Source organism: Lutra lutra, chromosome 7 (assembly GCF_902655055.1).
Source record: "Lutra lutra chromosome 7, mLutLut1.2, whole genome shotgun sequence".
Lineage (NCBI taxonomy): Eukaryota > Metazoa > Chordata > Mammalia > Carnivora > Mustelidae > Lutra > Lutra lutra.
Window position 1 is genome coordinate 116,186,331 of NC_062284.1, and position 21,344 is coordinate 116,207,674.

The following is a 21,344-nucleotide window of genomic DNA, read 5'->3' on the forward strand; positions in this document are numbered from 1 at the left end:
TAGGAATGAAGACTGCTCTGTGCACTCACTCTGAGATCTTGGCCGAGAATGATTCGTCATTTTTATTATGGGCTTCCAGGTCACCGTGGGGGGTCATTTCCATTCCCAGTCGGCCAGAGGGAGTCAAGCACAGAGCAGTGCACGTGCCCGTGGGGGAGTTTTATGGGCCAGTCCTGAAGTGACACATCCCCTCTCCTATCCCCGGGGTTGGAACGGCTACCAGGCCACACCCCACAGTAAGGAAGGCTGGGAGCCCAGGAAGAGGAGGAGAACACGGATTTGGGTGGAAACCTAATCATCTCTGTCATGATAGAACAAGTGTGGAGTATTGTAGGAACACGTGTAAGAGCACTTAAATTAGCCCAGGGGCGGACAGCCTTGGAAAACCTGGTGCCAGAAGTGATGTCCAAACCAGCCATGGCCCTGGGGCCCCATCTAGCCCGTGGCCTATTTTTATATGGCCTGCGAGCTAAGGGTGGTTTTTATATTTTTAAAGGGATGTAATTTTCAACAAAGAAGAACAAATGACAGCCTCCACTTGGCCCACGAAGCCTAAAATATCTACTACCTAGTCCGTGACAGATAAGTTTGCTGAGCCCTGGTCTAGACCGATACCGGAGCCACGGGTACAAGATGGCCGAGCCAGCGCGTCAGTGGGGGGCGGGGCTTCTCAGCTACGGCAATTGAAGGGTGCAGGCGTGGAGGCGAGGACTGTCGTAGAGGAAGATGTTAGTGGGGCTGAAATGCGTATTTGAACGTGGCAGCAGCCAAGGGCTGAAAGGAGGCAAGCGGGGAGTCTCGACTTCATAAGGTCCACGGAGAGCTGTCACAGGGGCTCGGGCAGAGAAATGACTGGATGGGTTTTGCTTTAAAAAATTATTCAGGGGCACCTGGGTGGCTCAGTGGGTTAAAGCCTCTGCCTTCGGCTCAGATCATGATCTCAGGGTCCTAGGATCAAGCCCCGCATCGGGCTCTCTGCTCTGCAGGGAGCCCGCTTCCTCTTCCTCTCTCTTTCTGCCTGCATCTCTGCCTACTTGTGATTTCTGTCTGTCAAGTAAATAAATAAAATCTTTAAAAAAAAATAAAAGGAAAATAAAAAATCATTCAGGCTGCAGTGCAGGAAATGGGTTTGCAGACGAGCAAGGCACCCACTGGAGGCTGTGGCGGGAGATGACAGAGGCACAGCAGGGGTGAAGCGAGTGGATTCGAGATAGCTCGAGCTGTGGTTCTGGTGACCAAGTGGATAGAGGGATGGAGGTGGGCTCGGGCAACTGGAGGGGGTGTCTGTTCACGGAGTTGGGCGACATGGAAGGAGGAGCAGAGCACGTGGGGCAGGGGGGAGACAACCAGTATGGTCTGGACATGTCAAGTTGGATGCACCTGAAGGATGGGTGGTTCTCTAGTGCAGGTGAGGGGTCTGGGCGGGTCATACCAATTTATTTGAAGTTGAAGCTTTGATAAAGCTGAGCTTGCCCAGGGAGGAAACATAAGGGCTTTCCCTGGCAGTTGATCCCTCAGTTGACATTGAACCCAATGGGTAGCCCAGGAAGTGGATGAATGACCACTAGGGACCCTGTCTCGGGACCTCCCCACTCCACAGCTGGTTCTGGCCCTGCCTCTGGGGTCTATGACCCTGGAGGAGTGAGCTTGTTGCTCCGGCCGCTCCTGTGTGATCGAGGAGGCTCTGTGTGTTCCCCCAGGACGCAGGGCAATGTCATGGCTCAAACCCTGCCTCAGCTACAGACTCGCTCCTTCACCATATACAAACCACACAACTGTTCTGGCTTTGAGTTTCTTCATCTGTACAATGGGTATAACCAGGGTATTTACCCCATAGGATTATTGTGCTGATTCAGTGGGACAGTGAGTGGAAGCATTTATCCAGCCCCTGGGACAGTGAAGGAACTGGATACAAGTTCAACATTCCTGTTCTTACCATTATTGCCTGGGGAAGCCGCATCCCCTCCCTGTAGCACGGTCTTCCCAGTGTCCCCGCTAGCACCAGGCGTGGCATCGTTCCATTCCTATCTGCCCAATGACCTCATGGGTGAGGGGGCCACCTGCTCTAGCAAAGCTTGTAGTCTGCGCTCATCTCCCAGAGCACGGGCAGGGGTCAGTACTGGAGGAACCCACCCAGTGTTAGTGTGGAGCCCAGCCCCAGGAGCATGGAGGGACCGAGGGGGTACGGACTCACAGGAGTCTGTAATGACTCTGCCCTCAGTACCCTCTAGTCTACGCACCACACAGAAACCAAGGAGAGGCCGAGGGAGGGGACCTCTTGTCCGCAAAGCAGAGCGGGGCTTCTGGGCCTTTCTCGGAAGCCTTGCCAGATGCCAGGGTCTGCCAACGCTGGCTGCTGCTTAGGACCTGAGGGGAGCACCCAGGAGAACTGTCCCCTGGGATGTGATACTTAGGGAGCCCTGCTCCTCCTCACCCAAACTCGGCCGAGGCTTTCGTGTCAAGTTGCCCAGGGAGGCCCCCAGAGTGCTTTCTCCTGCCAGAGAAAGGGCCATTAATGGGAGGCATAGGGGAGGCCGGGGCTGGGGCTGTGGATGAAGAACAGAAGCTCTGGAGCCGGACAGACCTGGCTTTTAAATCCCGGCTCTGCCACTCCCTAGCCCTATAATTTCTGGCAAGTCATCTAAACTCTCTGGCCTCCTTGTCTGCAGAATGGAGGTGATAGCATCTACCTCATAGATTTGGTGTGAAGATTTAACAAGATGGTGCCTGTGAGGCACTTAGCCCAGTAACCCAGTCTGTGGTGAACGCACAGAAGAAACTGGTAGTAGTAGAGGAGCGCGCCCACGGGCTGAAGGCAGCTTCCCTGGGGCCCGAGCCTAGCCTTGGCCATCTGGTGACACGTGGTGCCCTCTGGTGGGCTGAGAGGGGCTTGCAGGCCCGGTGGGGGGGCTCCAGGGGGCTGGGGGAGCACAGGCAGTTTAGGAACGAGTGTCGCTTTGGGTCTCAGAAACCACATTTTCTGGAAATGCCTCGTGAACACTGGTAGTTTTACTCAGCAGACTGTGCACTGGGGGCCAAGCTGTCGGCACGGCATGAGGGGTCAAACGTTCTGAGGGCTGGGCCTTCTTTCTTGGCTTGTCCTCCCCGGTGATTAAACCGTCTTCGTCAGGGTGATGGGCACCATCACATGAGGCAGGCAGACTGGAGACTAGTTCCTGCATTTGTGAAACATCCCAGCCCTCCTTTGGCATTGCCCAAGGATGCCCCGGGTTCCGGCCTTTCCTCCTCCACACCCCTGTGCCCCTAAGAGTGTGGTGCTGGGAGGGCAGAGCCAGGCCTGAGTTCACTTCACACATAAAAGCTATGCCATCTCCCCTCAGTGCCCCCATCATAACATGAGGATGATTGGATCATTTTGTAACTATCATATAAAGTTGCCCCGCAGGGTAAATGACGAGATTTAGGTAAGGGATTCGTGCCTTAAGCCTCTCCAAGTGAGGGCTGGGTCCTCCCCAGCGGGTGTTTCCTTTCCCCAAGTCTCTGCTTGGCCCCCTGGCTCAACTAAGGCACCTCCCCCTACCTCTCTCTGTGAATCTTCCTGCTGTCAACTGAGAGAAGCTGCCACTGTACAGAGCAGATGAATGATGGGATTCTGAGTCAGGTGGGATTCTGTCACTGCCCACCTGCTGGTCCCCGAGCCCATCACTCTCTTCCCAGGCTCATTTCCTCATCTGTAAAATCGGACATCTCAGTTTCTGCCCCCGGCCCACCCCCCAACTGGGGTTCTGTTGCTCTCAGGTCTTAGGAATGTTAGCGTAACAGGGAGAGGGGAGCGTTGAGCTGTGGGTCCGCATGGCCCATGGGTGGGTGTGGGTTCCCGCAGTACCTCACGCTCTTCAAAGCCCTTTCTCCACTTTATGAATTCAGTCCATCCTCAAGGCAGCCCTGCGGCACAGCTGTGGCCCCAATTCCCATTCTGTAGACTGGCCCAGCGGGGTTATGGTACGTGCGCAATGTCACGCAGCCTCCTGGGGTCACACGGAGCTGGCCCAGCTCCCACTCCTCCTCAAGGAGCCCTGGGCCCTACAGGAGCCTTCAAGACCCATCAGCACCCTATGGGGCAGAGTGGGTGTTAGCAGAGTGAGGCTTGGGCCTTGGTTAACTCATGCAATTGCTCCAAGCCTCAGTTTCCAGATTTGCTGGGTGAAGGGGTGGGACCAGATGGTCACTAAGATTCCCTCCATCCCTGATGTTCTGTGACATGGAGAACCGGGACCCAGGAAGGTTATGCAAATGTCCATTGGCATCAAAGCCCTTCTTAGCTAATAGCTGGGGGATTTCAGAGAGGCGCTCCCATGAGGGCCTGGCCTTATGGAAAAGGGACTTTGTTTAAAGGTGCTGGTCAGCGGTGGCTTCACCCAGGCAGAAGAGGGACAACACCCACAGAACAGGAAGCACGGCCACACAATCTCTCTTTCCTAAGTCCATTCTTCATTCTAGGGGCTGGAGGAGACAGCCACCCAGGCACAGAGGAAGCCCCGCCCCACCAGTTCTCTGGGTCAAGGCCCCCTGAGTGTCCTATGTTTGTTGCAGGTGGTGGTCTCAGCAGCGCCCCCCAGGGAAAATGAGCCGGTCCAAACCCATTCAGTAAGTTGCCTTCTTTCTGGGGTCCCCTCCGTGGGCCCCCTAAATGCAGCACTGGTAATCTGGCCCGAGTGGAGGAGCTGGCCAAGTTATCTAGGCTCCCATTTTCCATTTTTGTTTGCTGGGGACACAGGGAAAGATTGGTTCCTTCTACAAGGATCTGCCATCCCTGAGTATAAAGCCATGCCTGCTCTATCCCAGGTTGAAGGGCTAGTGTCTGGGAGTCAGATGGCCCATAGGGGCTGCATTCCCCCAGCCGTGCTTCCTGGGCAAGGCCTCATTCTCTGGAATGCCAGACTTGCTTCAGGGGTCACAGTGGTGCTCCATGGGGGCAAAGGATGGGTTGGTAAAACACGGGCTTACCTGTAAGTCTGGGCTCCCTGCGTCCTGCCCAGCCCGTCTCTAACAGGCTGCTCTTGTGAGGAAATGAATGTGTGCAGTTGGCCCACCTCTGACCTCTTGCTTCTGTTTCCCTTTCCCAGTAGGACGCCTCGTCTAAGGAGCAGAAAACCAAAGGGCAGGTGGAGAGACCAGGGAGGCAGGACGGACCACCCTACACCAAACCTTCCCCAGCTCCCCCGGCCCGGCCGCATCCCGTGTGACATAAGTGGTGCCCACCATGTTTGCACTTTCAATAACTCTGATTTGTGTGTTTTCTTTTGGGTTTTATTTTTAAACACCAGTATCTAATACCAGTGGGAAAAGGAAAGGGAAAAAGACTGTTTATTCTCTCTCTTATTGTAAGTTTTTGGATTTGCTACTGACAACTTTGAGGGGTTTTGTTGTGGGGAGGGTGGGCGGGCGGGTGTTTGTTGTTGGGACTGAGAAGAAAGAGATTTATATACTGTACATAAATATATATGTAAATTGTATAGTTCTTTTGTACAGGCGTTGGCATTGCTGTTTGTTCATTCCCCTCCCTCTTCCTGCCCTCCTTGTGGGGGCTGTGGACACATGGCCCCAATTTCTAGACCCCAGGACTGTATCCCCAGCCCACCTGGATTCCATTTGGAGGCCAACCCCTATGTGTAGACTCTGTTGGTTCTTTTCTCGGGGGAGGAGGGTCCTGCCCTTGCTTTAGCTGTCAGATCTGGCAGGTCACTGGGCACTTGGCCTTCTCAAGGGAGGTTGGGTTGGGGGACAGATGGAGATGCCCCCTGGAGGGAGGGCATTATCCAGCCCAGGCACCCGTTCTCACATCCCCACATGGTCTTACTCTCCGGACCCTCAGGCGGCCCAGAAGAGAATCCATCCGTGGGTATGCCAGGATCCTCGTGACCCACTGAGCAAATGATCCCCAGATGATTTGCATTAGGTCCTTTGAAACATTTTTGCCCGTGTTAGTGTCTACTCTGTAAAGCACGAGAAGGGAGGCAAAGAAGAAAAAGAGACAGTGGGTCCTTCTGTTTGGTAGATGTTTGATGTTTAAGCCATGGAGGAAAGAGGACAGAGGCCAGCACTGATGAGTGCGCTGCCAGCCCCCTGCAAACGCACAAGCAAGGCTTCCTAAGACTGGCTCTCTCAGCAGTGGGGTCAGACGGGGTCTTCATCTCCACTCTGTATCTCGCAGGCCATTCTGTCCTCAGTGGTGATGACAAGCCTGAGGGAGGAGCTCAACTGGTCATCTTGTTGGTGACTCAGTGGTTTGTTTTTTAACCCAATACTGAGATTTTTCCTTCTCCCTCAAATGCTCCTAAGGGCTTCTAGGCTCAAGGCCAATTCCAGAGCAAAACTGATCCTGGGCCTTCAACTTCTGCCCCCCTTGGAAGTGTAGGGCTAATAACCCAGCTAGGGGGAAATCCAGGCCTCACCTTCCACAGACATGTTTCTGGGATTCCACAGCAGCCTGACCAGCCTTCCTCTGCCCGGTGGCCGTGCCCATTCAGACAGCCATTAGACAGCAACAAGTGACACTGAGTGTCTCTTCCCATGAGCAGCCGTGGCAGCATCGAAGGAGGACAGGTGGCCCAGGACCGGTGCCCCTAGCAGATTGGTCCTGGAACTCTGGCCTCATCTTGTATCCCACCCAGCATTCACATAAGTGCACCCACCTCAGCAGACAGTGTATCCATTTCCGGTCTGGAAGGCATTGGCACCAGAAGCACGGGCCCACTCAAGGTTCTCCTCAGGGAGTGCCCAGGGTGGAGTTGGGGGTCAGCACACCCTCCTCAGGACATGCTCTGGTGGGGCCTCATGCTAGAGAAGGTTCTTGAGCAAGTCCGAGAGGTTGTCTCAGGGGTGACTGGAGGCCCCATCCCAACTTGGTAAGGAGGAAAGGGAGCTCCTCCCCCAACCCTCGCCCCCAGCATTGGCCTGGACAGATGACACAGCGCGCTAGAGCAGGATGGACCTTCCAGAGGCCCCAGCCCCTTTCCCGGGGCCTGGAGGAAGCATGAAAACACAGAGAGGGCGCCCCCCTGTGGAAATTCAGAACCCCTCCTCCCCAACCCTGGATCTTCTCTCTCACACTTGTGGGCTGTGTTGTGTGGCTTGCCTTTGTGAGGACAGAGGGAGGTATTTGTAGCTTGTTTTATAAAAAATAAAAATGAGTAAACCTTGGTAGCTCTTGCCTCTTTCTTTGGGTGGCTTCCCCTCATGGAAGGGTTTCTTTTTTCTTAAAAGATTGGTGGCTTTCCCTGGTGCTCTGATTCTAAGAAGTCCGAGTTGTCAGATGAGTAGGGAAGTCTGAAGTGGCTGAGAGGTGTCGGCCTGCTTTGCTATGAGGACATTGATCCCTTTGGCCTTCATCTCCCATGTTTGTACATCTTTGTACAGCTGCCCACCCTCCCCAAAACCATCACCGGAAGGTTGGCAGTGTTGTAGGCCGTGCTGTGGGGGCAGGGCTGGGGGGGGCGGTGGAAGCCCAATCCATGGCTTCAGGCTGGAGGGGTTGGGGACATCAGCCATACTTCCGGTCTCAGGACCCCAGGTGGGAAGCAGCTGTAGACAGGGTGCAGAGGCCCAAAGGGGTTCATGCCATCTCTGGGATACCTACTCGGGTTGAGGCTGCTGGCCTGGTCCCCATTGCTAGGGAGCTTCGACTGGCTTCCAAGGGAAGGCTCTAGATGTTCTCCAGTATACTGGCACCTCTTCCTTTCCTCCCCTCCCCACACAAAGGGGCAGGCTGTCCCTTGAAATGGCTTCTCCACCACCCTCCAAGAACCTTCTCCAGAATTTCCTCTGCCACACTCTGCCCTTCTGTTCTTTGCCAGCAAACAGAAAGAAGGTAATTCCTCTTAAAAACCCTCCCCTACCCCTTTATGCAGCTAAGTGCTCCTGGGAAAGGGGGTCACCCGTGCATGTCATCATGTGGGTTTAGTGCTGACACCGAGTCTCCAGGCTCACCCCCGGCTCCAGCGCGCTGTCTACGTGCCCTATCCTGTGTATCCCGACGAGACGCGTCTTTCTCTCCGTTTCACACGAATCACACTCGGGAGTTCAGTGACTTGCTGGTGGCATCACCCGCAGTTTCCTGCCCACTCCTGGCTGCCGTCCTTGAGGAGCTAGAACAGCAGCCTCTCCCCTCTCCCCCAATTTTCCCCCCACCCCCCGGGGGCCCACGTGGTTGCATTCAGCTCTGAGTGTGTTTTACTCTGAGGTGTTTAGAGTCTCAGTAAAAGCCCCCTGGTTTGCTGAGGCCTCCCATAGGCTTCAGGGATTTGGGGGAGAGAAAAAGGGGAGGCATCTGCCCATGTGGGACGTCAGTGGGAGACTTAGGGCAGACCAAGTCTCCGGCAGAGACTCCCAGCCTGGTACAGGAGAGGACGAGTCTGAGCTTGCGCGTGAGTGTGGGGCCCACCTGCAGCCCCGTTCAGCCTTTCTCTGATTTCCCCAAGGACAGGAGGACCATTATCAGTTGCAGTCAAGGAAAAGATAGACCCATCCTGTTTCTCCCTTCGCCAAGATGTTCCTGAGCCACACCTAACCTCTGAGGGGAGGGAAAGAGTGAGGACATTTTTAGTTAGGATGTGAAGAAAGGGGTGTCGCTGGGCCTGTGCTGCCATCTGGGGAGGGACCTGTAGGCTGGTATACACCCCTGGTTCTCTAGGGGACTCAGGGAAGAGGGGAAGCGGGCAGCACCCATGCCTTGTAGGAAAAAAAGACAGAGAGAGCCAGGCTGGTCACCTGGCTGTTTGCTCCCAAGTTCCTGAATGACCCCCAAGGCCACAAGCGTGGTTGCAGACCTTCTCAGCATGCCCATCTTCTGCTCTGTGGCACTGGCCTTCTGTTCCATTGTGCAGGTGGGGACTGGGGAAACCTGACCTTTTCTGTGCAGTGCCATGAATTCAGCCCTCCTCCCTGCAGCCTGGACCACTACCCCCCTTTGCATGACTTCCATGAATCCAAAAGAACGATCATGGCCTACTTGATGCCTGCCCTCTGGATGGGGTGCAAAATACGTGACACAGGTTTCTCCCGTTATTTCTTAGCAAATCTGGGTGAGAGCTCTGGCCAATTCCTTCTACTCTTCCACGTCATCCCCAGCCAGTACCTCATCAGGGCCGCCTCAGTCCTTCCCCCACCTGCACTGCCCCTTTCCCTTAAACAAGGGACACACCATGAAGGTCCCCTTGCAGGGGGGTTTTCCTAGCCACAACTTTGATGTAGCTAAAAGACCACGATCCTGGATGTGGCATACCTGACCAAACCAACCCTGATCGTTCACACACTTGATGGTGGAGAGGCTGCATACTTACATTGTGGATCTCTTCACTGGGTGATGGGCACACTGTTTAGCCTACTCACAGGAATCAGGAGAGACCACCATCAACTGCAGTACACAGACACCCACAGCCCCCAAGGCTTCAATCCCAAAGGAGTTCTTCTCATTCCTGCAACTTATCCATAAGACGTCAGCAGGGGGCGCTCCTCCTTCTGTCTTCACTCAGGGACCCAAGCTAAGGGAGGCTCCATCCTCCACCATGGGTGATGGCAGAAAAGGGGAGGTGGGGGGACACATGGTAATTGTACACTGGTTCCTAAGCTTCCATCTGGAATGACATGTCACTCGGCCCACATGTTCATTGACTAAAGCAACCACATGGTTCCCACCTAACTCCAAGACAGCTGGTAAGTACCCAGAGTAGAATTAGAATACTTAGTGAACTCCAGTGACTATCCAACATAGATTATCTCTGTGTTTCCTTTCTCCATATGGATTAAAATATTTGCAATTTCTACATTGTCCCATGGCTTCTGGTAGACCACGTTTGTGATGCAGCAGGAATATATCTTCCCTCCTGTGAGCACTCAACGCTCCCTCCCCCACCACCTGGAAGCTGCATCTCTGGTGACTGAGGCTCCCAGGTGCTTGAGAGCTCAGCGAGGGTAGATAGCCCCCCTGTGAGGAACCTCAGGGCCCTGGGGACAATGGTAAAATGTGTCCTCTGGGCTCACTATTTTCTGCACCTTCTTTCCACGGTGCCCTGGATCCCTTATGACAACTTCCTGGCCACTTCCCTTCTTTACAAGCTCGGTTCTGCCCATTACCAAACCTCAATCTCCAGCTCGATTTAGATCCTGCTCCCCAACCCTCCCCGCTACCCCAGCACCCCCTTGAGCGGGCATGTGACTGCTGGCTGGAGAGCAGGGTCCCAGCAGGCTCTGAAACCACATCCCTGGGCTTTCATGGGACTCAGCTCTTCCAAGGGATGGGTAGTGGAGGAAGGAGAGGAAACCGGTAAGAGCTCCTTAGCAGAAAACAGGTCTTCCTCTGTTCCCAGTGGAGGCCTCTCAGGTTACCGTGGGTAGCCCCCACCTCTGTGGGCAGGTGCCCCAGTGCTGGCTCTTGGAGTGGGGCCCATGTCAGGTCCTAGAGTGGGGGCCTCCCCAATGCATAGGGCCTTTCCATGGGAGAGTCAGCCCTGGCTTGACCTCTTCCACACCTCCCCACACCGCCCTACCCCATGTCCGCTTCCTTCACAGGATCCTGCCTGCGGTTTTGAGGGTTCAGGCCTCGTTTGCCTCTGTGGTGCCCATTCACCCTGGGGAACTCACATCTCATTTCCCTGGAGCAGGATGACCCTCAGTGCCTCCTGTCTTGGCTCTGCCTCTCCCCGCCTCTCACCCTGCCTCACTGGGGAGACGCTGGTCAGCAAGCCTGCTACCTCACAGACTTCTGAAGGCCAAATGAGGTGTCCGGCCGGCAGCTGGCCTAGATCTCCAGGGGCAGTTCTCCAGGAGTTTCCCAGCTTCTCCAGCTGCAAGGAGGAGGAGAGGAAGAAATGCAGGGATTCCCACTCTCCCTCTCTCTTCCCGCACCCTTTGTGGACTGGAACGGGGAAGGGTGGCTGGTTGCAGGGTTGCTTCAAGTGTCATGCTGTCCTCGGGGAGGGCACTGAGCTCCAACTATGGCTCTTCAGGACATGGGATACTTAGCATCTTTTTTTCTAAGTTACGCGTCCTAATCACTATTCTGGAAATAGAAATGCGTATCCCCTCTCCCATAAAATACTGTTAATGGTGGGTTTAGTGATAGATGCAAAGGGAATTTGATCCCAGGGATAATTCCCCAGGTGCTCCAAGCCCAGGACCAGGGCTCCGAGGTTCCCACCCTCTGAGAACCCTAATGGGCATGTGGCCCCAGATGGGTCTGTCCTTGGGGCATCTGCCCCAGGGCAGGGTGGGCCCCCTGGACACCCACTTATCCTCACTCCTCACATGGCCCACTGTGCTGTATAAAAACATGGTCTAAATTCCCACCAGTAAGACCCTAGCAACCCGGCGCAGTGGAAGGAGGAGGATCTCTTCAAAGGGAGTCCTTTCAGAGACGTGACCCAACACCACACGTGGAAACCCCCATCTTTGCAGTGTTCCCATCCTCCCCACTGCCCGGTGCTAGTGGTTCTTTCCCACAGGCTACCTCCTCCCTGTTAAAGATGGGAACTCGGCTTTTGGAGATCCCGAGTGACGCTGGGCTGAGCTGAGCTGATTCCAGGATGCTGAGCTGGAAGCTTCCAGGAAGCTGATTCCAGGAAGCTGGTTCAAAACCCTTGACTGGGTGTGGAAGGGGCCTGGTGGGGACCAGGACGGTGCACAGCCAGATAGCAGGGCAGGACCACGGGCTGGGGGCCGGAGGGCAGGAAAGCTTGGCGGCCTGATCCTCAGGGAGGGTGGTGGGGTACGGGCAAGACATGGTGAGGAGGGCCCCAGGACAGCCCAGCTGAGGTGAGAGAGTGGGGGTCTGTGTGGCCCTAGACGTCTGTGGTGTCGGTTCCCAGGTGTCTCAGGACAAGTCCTGGACTGAGAGATCAGCTTCTGTGGTTTAGCCACTGAGCCACCACCTTTGGCGCTGGGTGGCTCCCTTTGCCCCCACGGACCTAGATTCTTTCTGATCAGACTGTGCTGTGCCGCGCCCAGGGAAGTTGTCCTTGCTTGCAAGGCTCCTGTGTTTCAGAGAAGGGAGAGATGCACGCGGAGAGGGAGGGGTATAGTCCCGAGGGAAGAGGGGCTAGTCCCGACCAGGAGATGTGGCAAATACACCTTCAGCAAGTGCGGCGGGTGTGGGAAGGCCCCTTGGAGGGGCTCCACATGGTGGGGACCATTAGCAGGAAAGAAAGAAGAAAATGAAGTGCAGAGATGTGAGTGCGGAGGGGGAGGTCGGATGCAGACTGAGGAAGAGGTAGAGGTATGCAGGGGAGGGAGGAGAAAGGCAGGAAGTGATCAGAAGCGTGTTGGAGAGAGGCTGATGGGCTCACCCCAGGGGAAAAGCATGGGGGGGTGTGGAGGAAGAGGGGTGGGAGGAAGGGGGCACCTCAAACTGGAAAAACAAACTAGAGCTAGGCTAATGCGTGTTCTTCTGCACTAGGCTGTTGGTGGTTGAGGTTTTCACAGTTGTGACTAGAAGGTTTTGCAGGGTGGCATGTGGGCTCTTTTCCGCCTGGAATAGATGTTCAGGAGACTTGTGATTGCACTCTGCATCTGCTACTGAGATTGTGCCTGTCTCAGACCCCAGCCTGAGTGTCTGCGGAGTCCGGGCTCCTGGATGCTTCCCCTTGGGTGCCCACCAGCCCGACAACTCAGCATGCCTAGAACTGGACCCATCAGCCCCACCCACCTCTCCCTGTCCCTCCTGGCAGTCACATTTCCTGTGAGTCCCTCTTCTAATTCTCTGTGCCCTCCTTTCCACCCGCATGGCCGCCATTCCATCTGCCTCCTACTAGTCCACAGCTTGAATGGCGCTGATCTCCACTCCCCACCTCCACCACCCACCACGTGGATGGCTAGGACGGACTTAAGGAAAAGGCAAACCGGATCATGGTATTCTTGTCCTTAGAGTCCCACTGTGGGACAGCATGGAATCATGTCCCCCAACATTCATGTATTGAAGCCCTAAGTTCCACTCTGACTGTATTTGGAGATGGTCCCTTAAAGGAGGTAATTAAGGGTAAATGAGGTCATAAAGGTGGGGCCCTGATCCAATAGGACTGATGTCCTTAGAAGAAAAAGAGGAGATGGTGTACCTGGGTGGCTCAGTGGGCTGTGTCTGCCTTTGGCTCAGGTCATGATCTCAGGATCCCGGGATCTAGCCCTGTGTTGGGCTCCCTGCTCAGTGGGGAGTCTGTCTCTCCTTCTCCTGCTCCCCCTGCTTGTGTTCTCTCTTTTCTCTGTAAATAAATAAATCTTAAAAAAAGAAGAGGAGGAGGAGACACCAGAGAAATGTGTCTGCGCAGAGAAAAGGCCACTTAGACACAATGAAGAAGTGGCCATTTGCAAACCAGGAAGAGAGGCCAAAACCAGAAACCAACCCTGATGGCACCTTGACCGTGAACGTCTAGCTTATAGAACTGGGAGAAAACTTCTGTTGTTTAACCCACTCGCCTGTGGTATTTTTTAATTGCGGCAGACTAGAGCAGAGTACACAGTAGCTTCTGGGGTAAATCCAGTTGCCTCCGTTAAGTCCGAGAAACTAAGCTTCTTGGTCTGGCCATGATCTTCAGTCCCTCCTCCCACGCACACTTTCCTGCAAAAACAGACAATTCCATTGTTGTGCTATTGCCATGCTGCCCTGGTGTGCGTCTGGTTAACCCTGCTTGCTGCCCTGGTGGCATCTCGTTAACCCTGCTGTTTCCACATCCCACAAACTCCACAAGTCGTAGGTGGCCATGGTCTGTCCCACCTGCTACTTAAGGCCTTCAAATTTATGTCTTCTCCTGGAACAACAGCAATGTTAGGAACAACATAAATATCACAGAATATGCATAAATTACAGCAGTTATGTATTTTAAAACCGGCCCCCCCCCCCCCCCCCCCGCTAAACTCTAAAGTAGAGAACAGTATCTTAGGTGTGTAACTGAGTGAAAAATACAACACTTGAGCTCCTTGGGTGACATAGTCAAGGTCAATCTGCTAGTCAAATGAGAGCAGGACTTGAAACCAGTTCTTCACAAATGAACCACTCCCTGCTCTCAATTGCTTCTCCCTATAGCATTGCTAAACTACCTGAAATGGGTGCCCTCATCTATCTTTATTGATGCCTCATCCTTCGAAACTTGGTTCACCCATCTGATTCTCAATGCTTCCTCCTGAATGCTCCCAACCCCCATTCTTACCTCAGCCACCTCCCTGAGCTTCAGAGGGGAGTTGGTTAAAACTGGAGTCTCTATTTTAAGGTCTTTTCCTTAATTTATCATGGCGGGGAGGGGGGATTAGCTAAAATCTCTGACTTGGTGAAAAGATTTTCTTTCTGTTCGATTTTTTTTTCAAAAAAAGAACTAAGATTCAAACAAAAATATCCCCACAATAACAATAATTATTCTTCTTGTTCATGTTGGAAACTCTACCCAAGCATTGCTTCTGTATGGAAAAAATCCCTACCTTCTTTGTTCATTTCGCTCTGCTTCAGAATCGAATGCTGCTGCTTCCTACATCCCTCCAAGCACATATCCCTGCCTGGGTGTAATCATTCATGTCTGCTCCTTCTGTTAGACAGGAACCACCACCTTAAGGCTTAGAATAGCTTGCAAACCTGAGTGAGGGCAGTTACAGTAAAGCATTTAAAGGGGTTTTGAGAGGGGCGCCTGGGTGGCTCACTCATTTAGCGTCTGTCTTCGAGTCCTGGTCCTGGGGTCCTGTCGGGTCATGGTCTTGGGGTGCTGGGATCGAGCCCTGCATTGGGGCTCTCTGCTCAGCAGGAGGCCTGCTTCTCCCTCTCCCACTCCCCCTGCTTGGGTTCCCTCTCTCACTGTGTATCTCTCTGTCAAATAAATAAATAAACGAAATCTTGAAAAAAAATAAGTAAAGGGTGTATGAGAGATACTGAGATGTTTCCATGGGAAGAATTATGCAATCAGCACATTTGAAGGTAGAATTGGAGACACAAATAGAAGACACTGAGGCTGTGTTTACAGAGCTGTATTGCTATCTGCATATTTGAGCATGTAATGAGATGTATATGATGAAAGAATTGGGAAGGGAAACAGTAGAGCATAACGGTTTGCAACATTGGACTTCACCTTTGAACAGGCGTCACATTGACTTGGAGGGCTTGTTAACCACGGTTTGCTGGGACCTATCCCCAGTGGTCGGGAGTCAGGGTGGAGCCTGAGAATTTAAATTTATAATAAATTCCTAGGTAATGCTGTTGGTGCTGGAACTATCCTTTGAGAATCATTGGTTTAGAGTTTGGTTTCCAGTATAAATCTGATTCCAGTATACGTTCTGGTGCTGCTAAAAAGTACTTGGGTGACTCTGGGCAAATCGCTTCTCTGTTCTCAGTTCCTTCATCTGTAAAATGGGGCTAATAATCCGTTCTCACAGGGTGGCCCTGGTGGTTCAGTGAGCTCATGAGGGTAAAGTACAGGGCACAGTGCCTGGTACAAACACTTCTGCATGGAAAAGTATTCTTACACATTCTCTGTGAGCCCTCCCCCTCCCCTTCTTCCTCTGCATCATCAGTGAACTTTGATGCTAGGAGGATCCTGGAAAATCACCTGCTCTAATGTTTATGCATGAAAAATGTAAGACCAAGTATGTGAAGGGGCCTTCTCCAGAGCAGACAGCTTATGGAAGAGCCGGAATTAGAATCCACTTTTTGTGGCCCTTAATTTAGTATTCTTATAGCACTTAATATGGTAATCTAAAGAGGGGTATGATGTACATTAATGGGGAAGTCCATTATCCATGTAAAAAGGAGTGTGTCTACTGAGATGTTGAGTACTACATAATGTCCGTATCTAAAATGTAAGATGTTTAGGGAGGGGGTTAATGAGATATATTTGCTGAAGCAGGGGAATAAGGCAGAAGTACCATGAGGAGATGTGTATTCTGTTGCAAAAAGGTGTGGTGAGGGGCTGTATTGTAGGGAGTTAACTCCTTGAGGAGAAGCTAAGAGTGAAGGGACAACTTAATGTCAGTAGCAAAGCCAGGTGGAATATCAGGGCAAGGAGGGGCAGTGGAGAGAGCTTCAAGTATGGGAGTCCCCAGCTGGCTTTGTTAGGAACTGGCTGTGTGTCCTTGAGCAGTTAGCATCACCTCCCTGGGCTTCATCAGTGTCTTCACCTGTGAATGCTTACTATCTGTCAGGTACTTTGCTAGGTTCGTTCTCTCATAAAATCATTGCAACAGCTCTATATGACATGCCAGAAATTGCCTGCCTGACTCTCTAGTGGTACTCTTTACCCTTCTCCACCCCACTGTCTGCTCTACCATGGGAGGCAGCTTGTATGAACTGCATCTTTGGAACTCCTCTTTCCTCTGGATAACCAGGAGTCCAGCAGGAAACAGGGATGGGGAGTTGGGAAGGAAGGAGGACAAGACACTTACTCTCCTGGTTCTTCCCGTGAGGTTGACTTGGGCTGGTTGTGTTTTTCCACTTAAACTGCTCCCCCCAAGGAGGCTTATCTACATGACTCTCCTTTTCACTCCAAAAACCTCTTCTCTCCTGAAACGTGTGCCAACAGGTGGTTACAGCTCCAGTCCTGCTGGTCCTGGATTTCCAACACTGTCCGCACCTTTGGACTATCGCAATTTCAATGTTCCGTTTGCTTCTATGGGGATTCTAGCTGATACAGAATGGATGGTGGAAGTGGACCCAGGAGACAAACTCATACAGTGGGACTCTGGGTTTGGGTTGGTCATGTGGTCAGGGATAGCTTCCTCGATGAGGGCAAAGAGGGCAATGATAGCTTATGGTAGATGGTGGCATCATATTAATCCAAATTATCACTGAAGTTAGCATGATAAAAGGTGGAGGGAAAGGTATTGGGAGAGCAAGTGGTTCTAGAACCTAGGCACCAGGACTATAACAATGATTATAAAAACTGTGGATTCACCTGAGTCTCCTATGACCTTAGACATAATACATAGGAGAAAAAGACAAATGAATAGCTATGAATATGCACATGGACAAGTGGATGTTCCCCCAGGAAACTCTAAAGCAGTCCCTCCTCTCCTGTAGGCACTGGGAGGACAGGAATATGGACCAAGCCCAAGTCTCTCTGTTAAGTAAATGCTCAATATTATTAGTTCTCTTGAGGACACAGGTGGGGAAGAAACCAAGTGACATGTGACTTAAATTACCCATGGACAACTGGTGCCTTACCCAAAAAATCACAAAATCAAGGATTATAAGGCAGCATTCCATTATAAAATGGAAGGTACAGATATTGAGTCCAAGCCATTCAGGTCAAGAGGGTGCCAGTAAGCTGCAAAAACAGGTGACTTACACTCCGTATCTGCAGCTTTGTAGCCTATCCGTCAACCACACTATGGTTTCACAGAGAATTCCCTGCAATCAGTTTATAGATAAGAACAAAGCACAAACCCAGTTCAGGATTGGATCTGCACAGCACGCCAGCACCAGCCAGAAGTGGACAGCACCATGCTGCAGCCCCACTTGGATGGTCCTCAAAGACTGGTGAATGGAAACCCTCCCAGGGGACAGAACATCAGGCAGTGTATGTGATTGTCCACTTTGGCCTGAACTATGGATCTACACTGACTCATGCAGTGGATAATGGGTGTCTGGATCATTGAAGCGTTGGAACATACTAGTGTTCTACATGAATGCCATCCTAAAACCAATCATGGCTGTGGAGGCTCTCAGTAATCAAAAGGACAAGTTGACTCATCCTGTGGATCTTAGCTGGCCTTTTCCCTAGTCACTCTGATGCTTGCTCAGTGGACCATGTATAAAATGGTCTTGGCAACAGAGATGGAGACTATGGTTGAGCTCGAGTACATGGGCCCCATCAACAAGGTTCATCGGACTCATGCATGGATGAATGGGCAATCTGCTAATAGAAACTGATAAGCCCTTCATACAATACTATATACCACAATGATCAGATAGTTATTTGGTATGAGGTTGATTACATTGGATCATTCCCATCATGGAGGAGGTAGCAGTTCATCTTCACAGGGAAGGGACACAAATTCTGGATGTGGATTTACCCATAGAATTTCTGCTAACATCTCCATTCATGGACTTCAGCATGCCTTATCCATTGCCATGATACCTTTCACAATATTGCCTCTGATCACAGGCATTAGTTTTAGCACATTTCCCATTATGCAAAGGTAGCTGGCTTTACATAATACTGGAATGACCTGATGTAGGCTCAAATACAGCACCAGCTAGGAGACAATAATGCCTTAAGTTGGGATGCTATCTTACTGAGTGCACTTAAGCTTTAAACTGGAGATCAACGGATAGTGCTGACTGCCCCTAAACCGGATACATAGGCCTGGAGACCAAGAGGTAGAGATGGGGGAGGGAGGTGATCCTTCTCATTATCATGCCTAATAAACCCCTTGAAGAGTTTTGCTTTGTGTCCCTACAACCTTGGGCTCAGTAGGTTGGGAGGCCCTAATGCCCAAGGGAGAAGTGCTTCCATCAGAAAACACAGTTATGGCTCTGATGGACTGGAAGCTGGGCCTGCCCCCTACTCATTTAGGGCACTTTATGCCAATAAGCCAGAGAGGATCACTGCAGTGTGGGGCGATTGTCCCAATTACTTGGGGGAAATTGGTTTGTTGCTACACAACGAGATAAAGAAGAACGATGTTTGGACTCTGGGGATTCATGGGGAATGCTTCCTTCATAGTCCCTTGCCTGAAAGAACTGGTCATTAAAAAGTGGAGCAATGCATCAAGAATTCAAATTTATGGGAATGAAGTTTTGAGTTATCCCACCAAGGGAAGAACCTCACCCAGATGAGATTCTGGCTGAGAGTCTACCATCAAAAGGGTAGAAATGGTAGCACCAATATGTGAAAAGCCAAAATGCAAGTACCTGAAGCCTTGACCCCATAGCAGGTGTCACCACACAGATGGTTCCAGGGGCCAGGTGAGTCATGTGAATGAGAGAGGTGAGATGGGTAGGGGCTCTAGTGAACTGAGAACATAAACCCTCTCTATACGGGGTGGCCAGTTAACAGCTCCATTGGATTGTTGCCACATGAGAATGCCCATAGAGTATGGCCAAAGAAACCCAAGTCCACATTTTTACACAATATATTTTTGTTTCAAAACATTAACAATTATTCCACTTAAAAAAACCCCTTCATTGATCAAACACATCAAGCTTCATGGCCACCAGGTTTTAACTGCTGCCCTAAGGTCATGGAAAGAGAAACTGATTGAACGAGGATCCAAGCCAGAGGCGTTGACCATAGCAGAAGAGTGAATGGTTACCACACAAGGTAGAAGAAACCCCATTCATGTAATCCACAGTTCTAATAAGAGGGATGGCAGAGAAATGGAGTGACAACCGGCTATGCTGATGTGGTCAGAAGAAGGTGAGACACAGCAAAAGGACTAAGACTGGACATCAGAGTTTAAGCACTTTGAGGCATCAGAAGAGTTTCCCTTGGGTGACCTCCTTTCTAGATATTTAAGAAAGAATGATGAATTCCTTTGAGTATGAGTCAAGGCTAATCTCTTTTCTTATGAAGTTTGATAGCCTGTTCTCTTCTGCAAGTGTCATAAATGTCACAGGATTTACCTACTAGGGCAGTTTTCCAGGAATCTTTTTTGGATACTCTTTCCCAAGAAGATGTCTTTTGAATCACCCCCTCCCTGGGGCCAGGTAATTCTCCATTATGAATGGTAGTTTGACACCTCAATCCAGCTCACTTTACCATTGTGTAATTTTCTACCCTTTGGAAATTTCTACCAGTTTGGCTCTTACTGGAACATCCGTCCATTCAGCTGCCTCTTGAGGAAGCTCCTTGCTCAGCAAGGATGGAGACAGAGGAGAAGGGAACTGAAGGAGAATTGAGAGGGCCAGTTGCTGGCTGGTTTCTTCTGCCTTCTCTCCTGGCCCCTGGCTGCTTTCAAGGAGCTCCTTCACTGGCTAGATCTGCCTCCTGGGGGCCTCAAACTCTGTTCTGGTGTTTGTCATCAGAGGTTGTAATATGCTGGGAAGAGCTTAGATCTGGAATTAGAAGACCTGTGTTTGTGTCCTGCCTCTAATAACTAGGTGCTCCTGGCAATCATTTAGCCACTCAGGATTTTAGTGATAAAATGAGAATAATATCTATTCTGTGGTTTTTATCCAGCTCAAACACATGTATATAAAAGGCTTTTTATAACCTCTAAAGCCTCACATAGATATAGGTCAGATGGCTCTTGCCATTGATATTAAAAATATCTATGTTTAAGAACAGAAGGGTTGTGGTGAAGGCACACGTTCGTAAAGGTTCATTTTCTTGTAAAATAGAGTGGACCCTGGGAAGTGTCTGCCCAGCCAGGTCTGTACTTCCCAGTCTCCTTTGCCTTTGGGTGGGATAAAGCCATGAGCGCTTCCTAATGGAATACAAGCAAAAGTAATGCATGTCACCTCAGAGCCAAGGGAGTCCGAAGTGTGTGTGCCTTCTTGAATTGTCTTCCTTTCTGGCACTGGAAGAGGAGCATGTCAAGGCCTCAGCGAGGGGCAGAAATGCAAAATGGAGGGAAGTGGATTTCCTGGATCATCATGTGAAAGAGAACTACCTGCTACCTGGGCACATCCTCGTCGGATTATCACAAGAGTGAGGAGCAAACTTTCATCCTGCTACGCCTCTGTGATCCTGGGGTTTACTTATTATAGCAGCAATATCACCCTGGTAACAAATAAACCTGGGAGCGGGAATGTGTGGCTCAGTCAGTAAAAAGTGCTGAAAATGAACATGTGTGCAAAGGCTGGAAATGTCTTTTTTCACTCTAATACACAGGCCACAGGGCCAGGGAATTCCAAAAGGACTTCTGCAACCCTCTGTCGGGTAAGGTTGTTGTTATACATACACACACATGCACAAGTGCATGCCTATAAACACACAGGTGCACACATCACTTTTGTGTATGTTTTCCAGAAGGCCAGAGTGAAAGGTAGAAGTAATAGCCTCTGAGGCCATGGAAGAGCTTATCTGTAGCTCAGGAAACTAGTCCAGAGCAGAGATGGAGCGGTGCAGGTCCACAGAACCAAGGAATGACAGCCTCCAGGACAGCACCTGGGGCTTCAGGTTCCCAGGCTCTTCTTCTCAACCCTCTTTCCCATTCTCTCTGGTTTATCCCAGCCTCTCCCTTGATAAAAGCCTGAAATCTAGATAACCCAGAAATGGCTAAAAAGGGGGAATGGTAGGTACAAATGGATCTCATGACTTAGCATCTACCATGTAATCAGCTAAAGGACATTTTTCATTTGCATCTTAGCGGCTGGCAAAGAACTGAAAGAGCCTGTTGGCCAAACCTTTCTCCTTGTCTACTTTTCTGGGTTGTTTCGTGTCCACTTGAACCCTACATTCTAGCCAAGCCTGCCA

The 21,344-nt window shown here is 51.3% G+C and overlaps 1 protein-coding gene across 7 annotated transcripts in view; it reads left to right on the forward strand.

Annotated features, from left to right (window-relative positions):
* SMOC1 (SPARC related modular calcium binding 1) overlaps positions 1-7,159 on the forward strand; it is a 152,105-nt gene extending 144,946 nt beyond the window's left edge. For 4 of the 7 annotated variants that reach the window (XM_047737985.1, XM_047737990.1, XM_047737989.1 and 1 more), the window contains 2 exons: positions 4,555-4,608; positions 5,088-7,159. In XM_047737985.1, coding sequence (XP_047593941.1) covers positions 4,555-4,589 — 35 coding nt within the window. In that variant the 3' untranslated portion in view covers positions 4,590-4,608; positions 5,088-7,159. The remainder of the gene's footprint in view (positions 1-4,554; positions 4,609-5,087) is intronic. The other 3 variants (XM_047737986.1, XM_047737987.1, XM_047737988.1) reach the window with 3 other exon arrangements.
* The last annotated feature ends 14,185 nt before the right edge of the window (positions 7,160-21,344 follow it).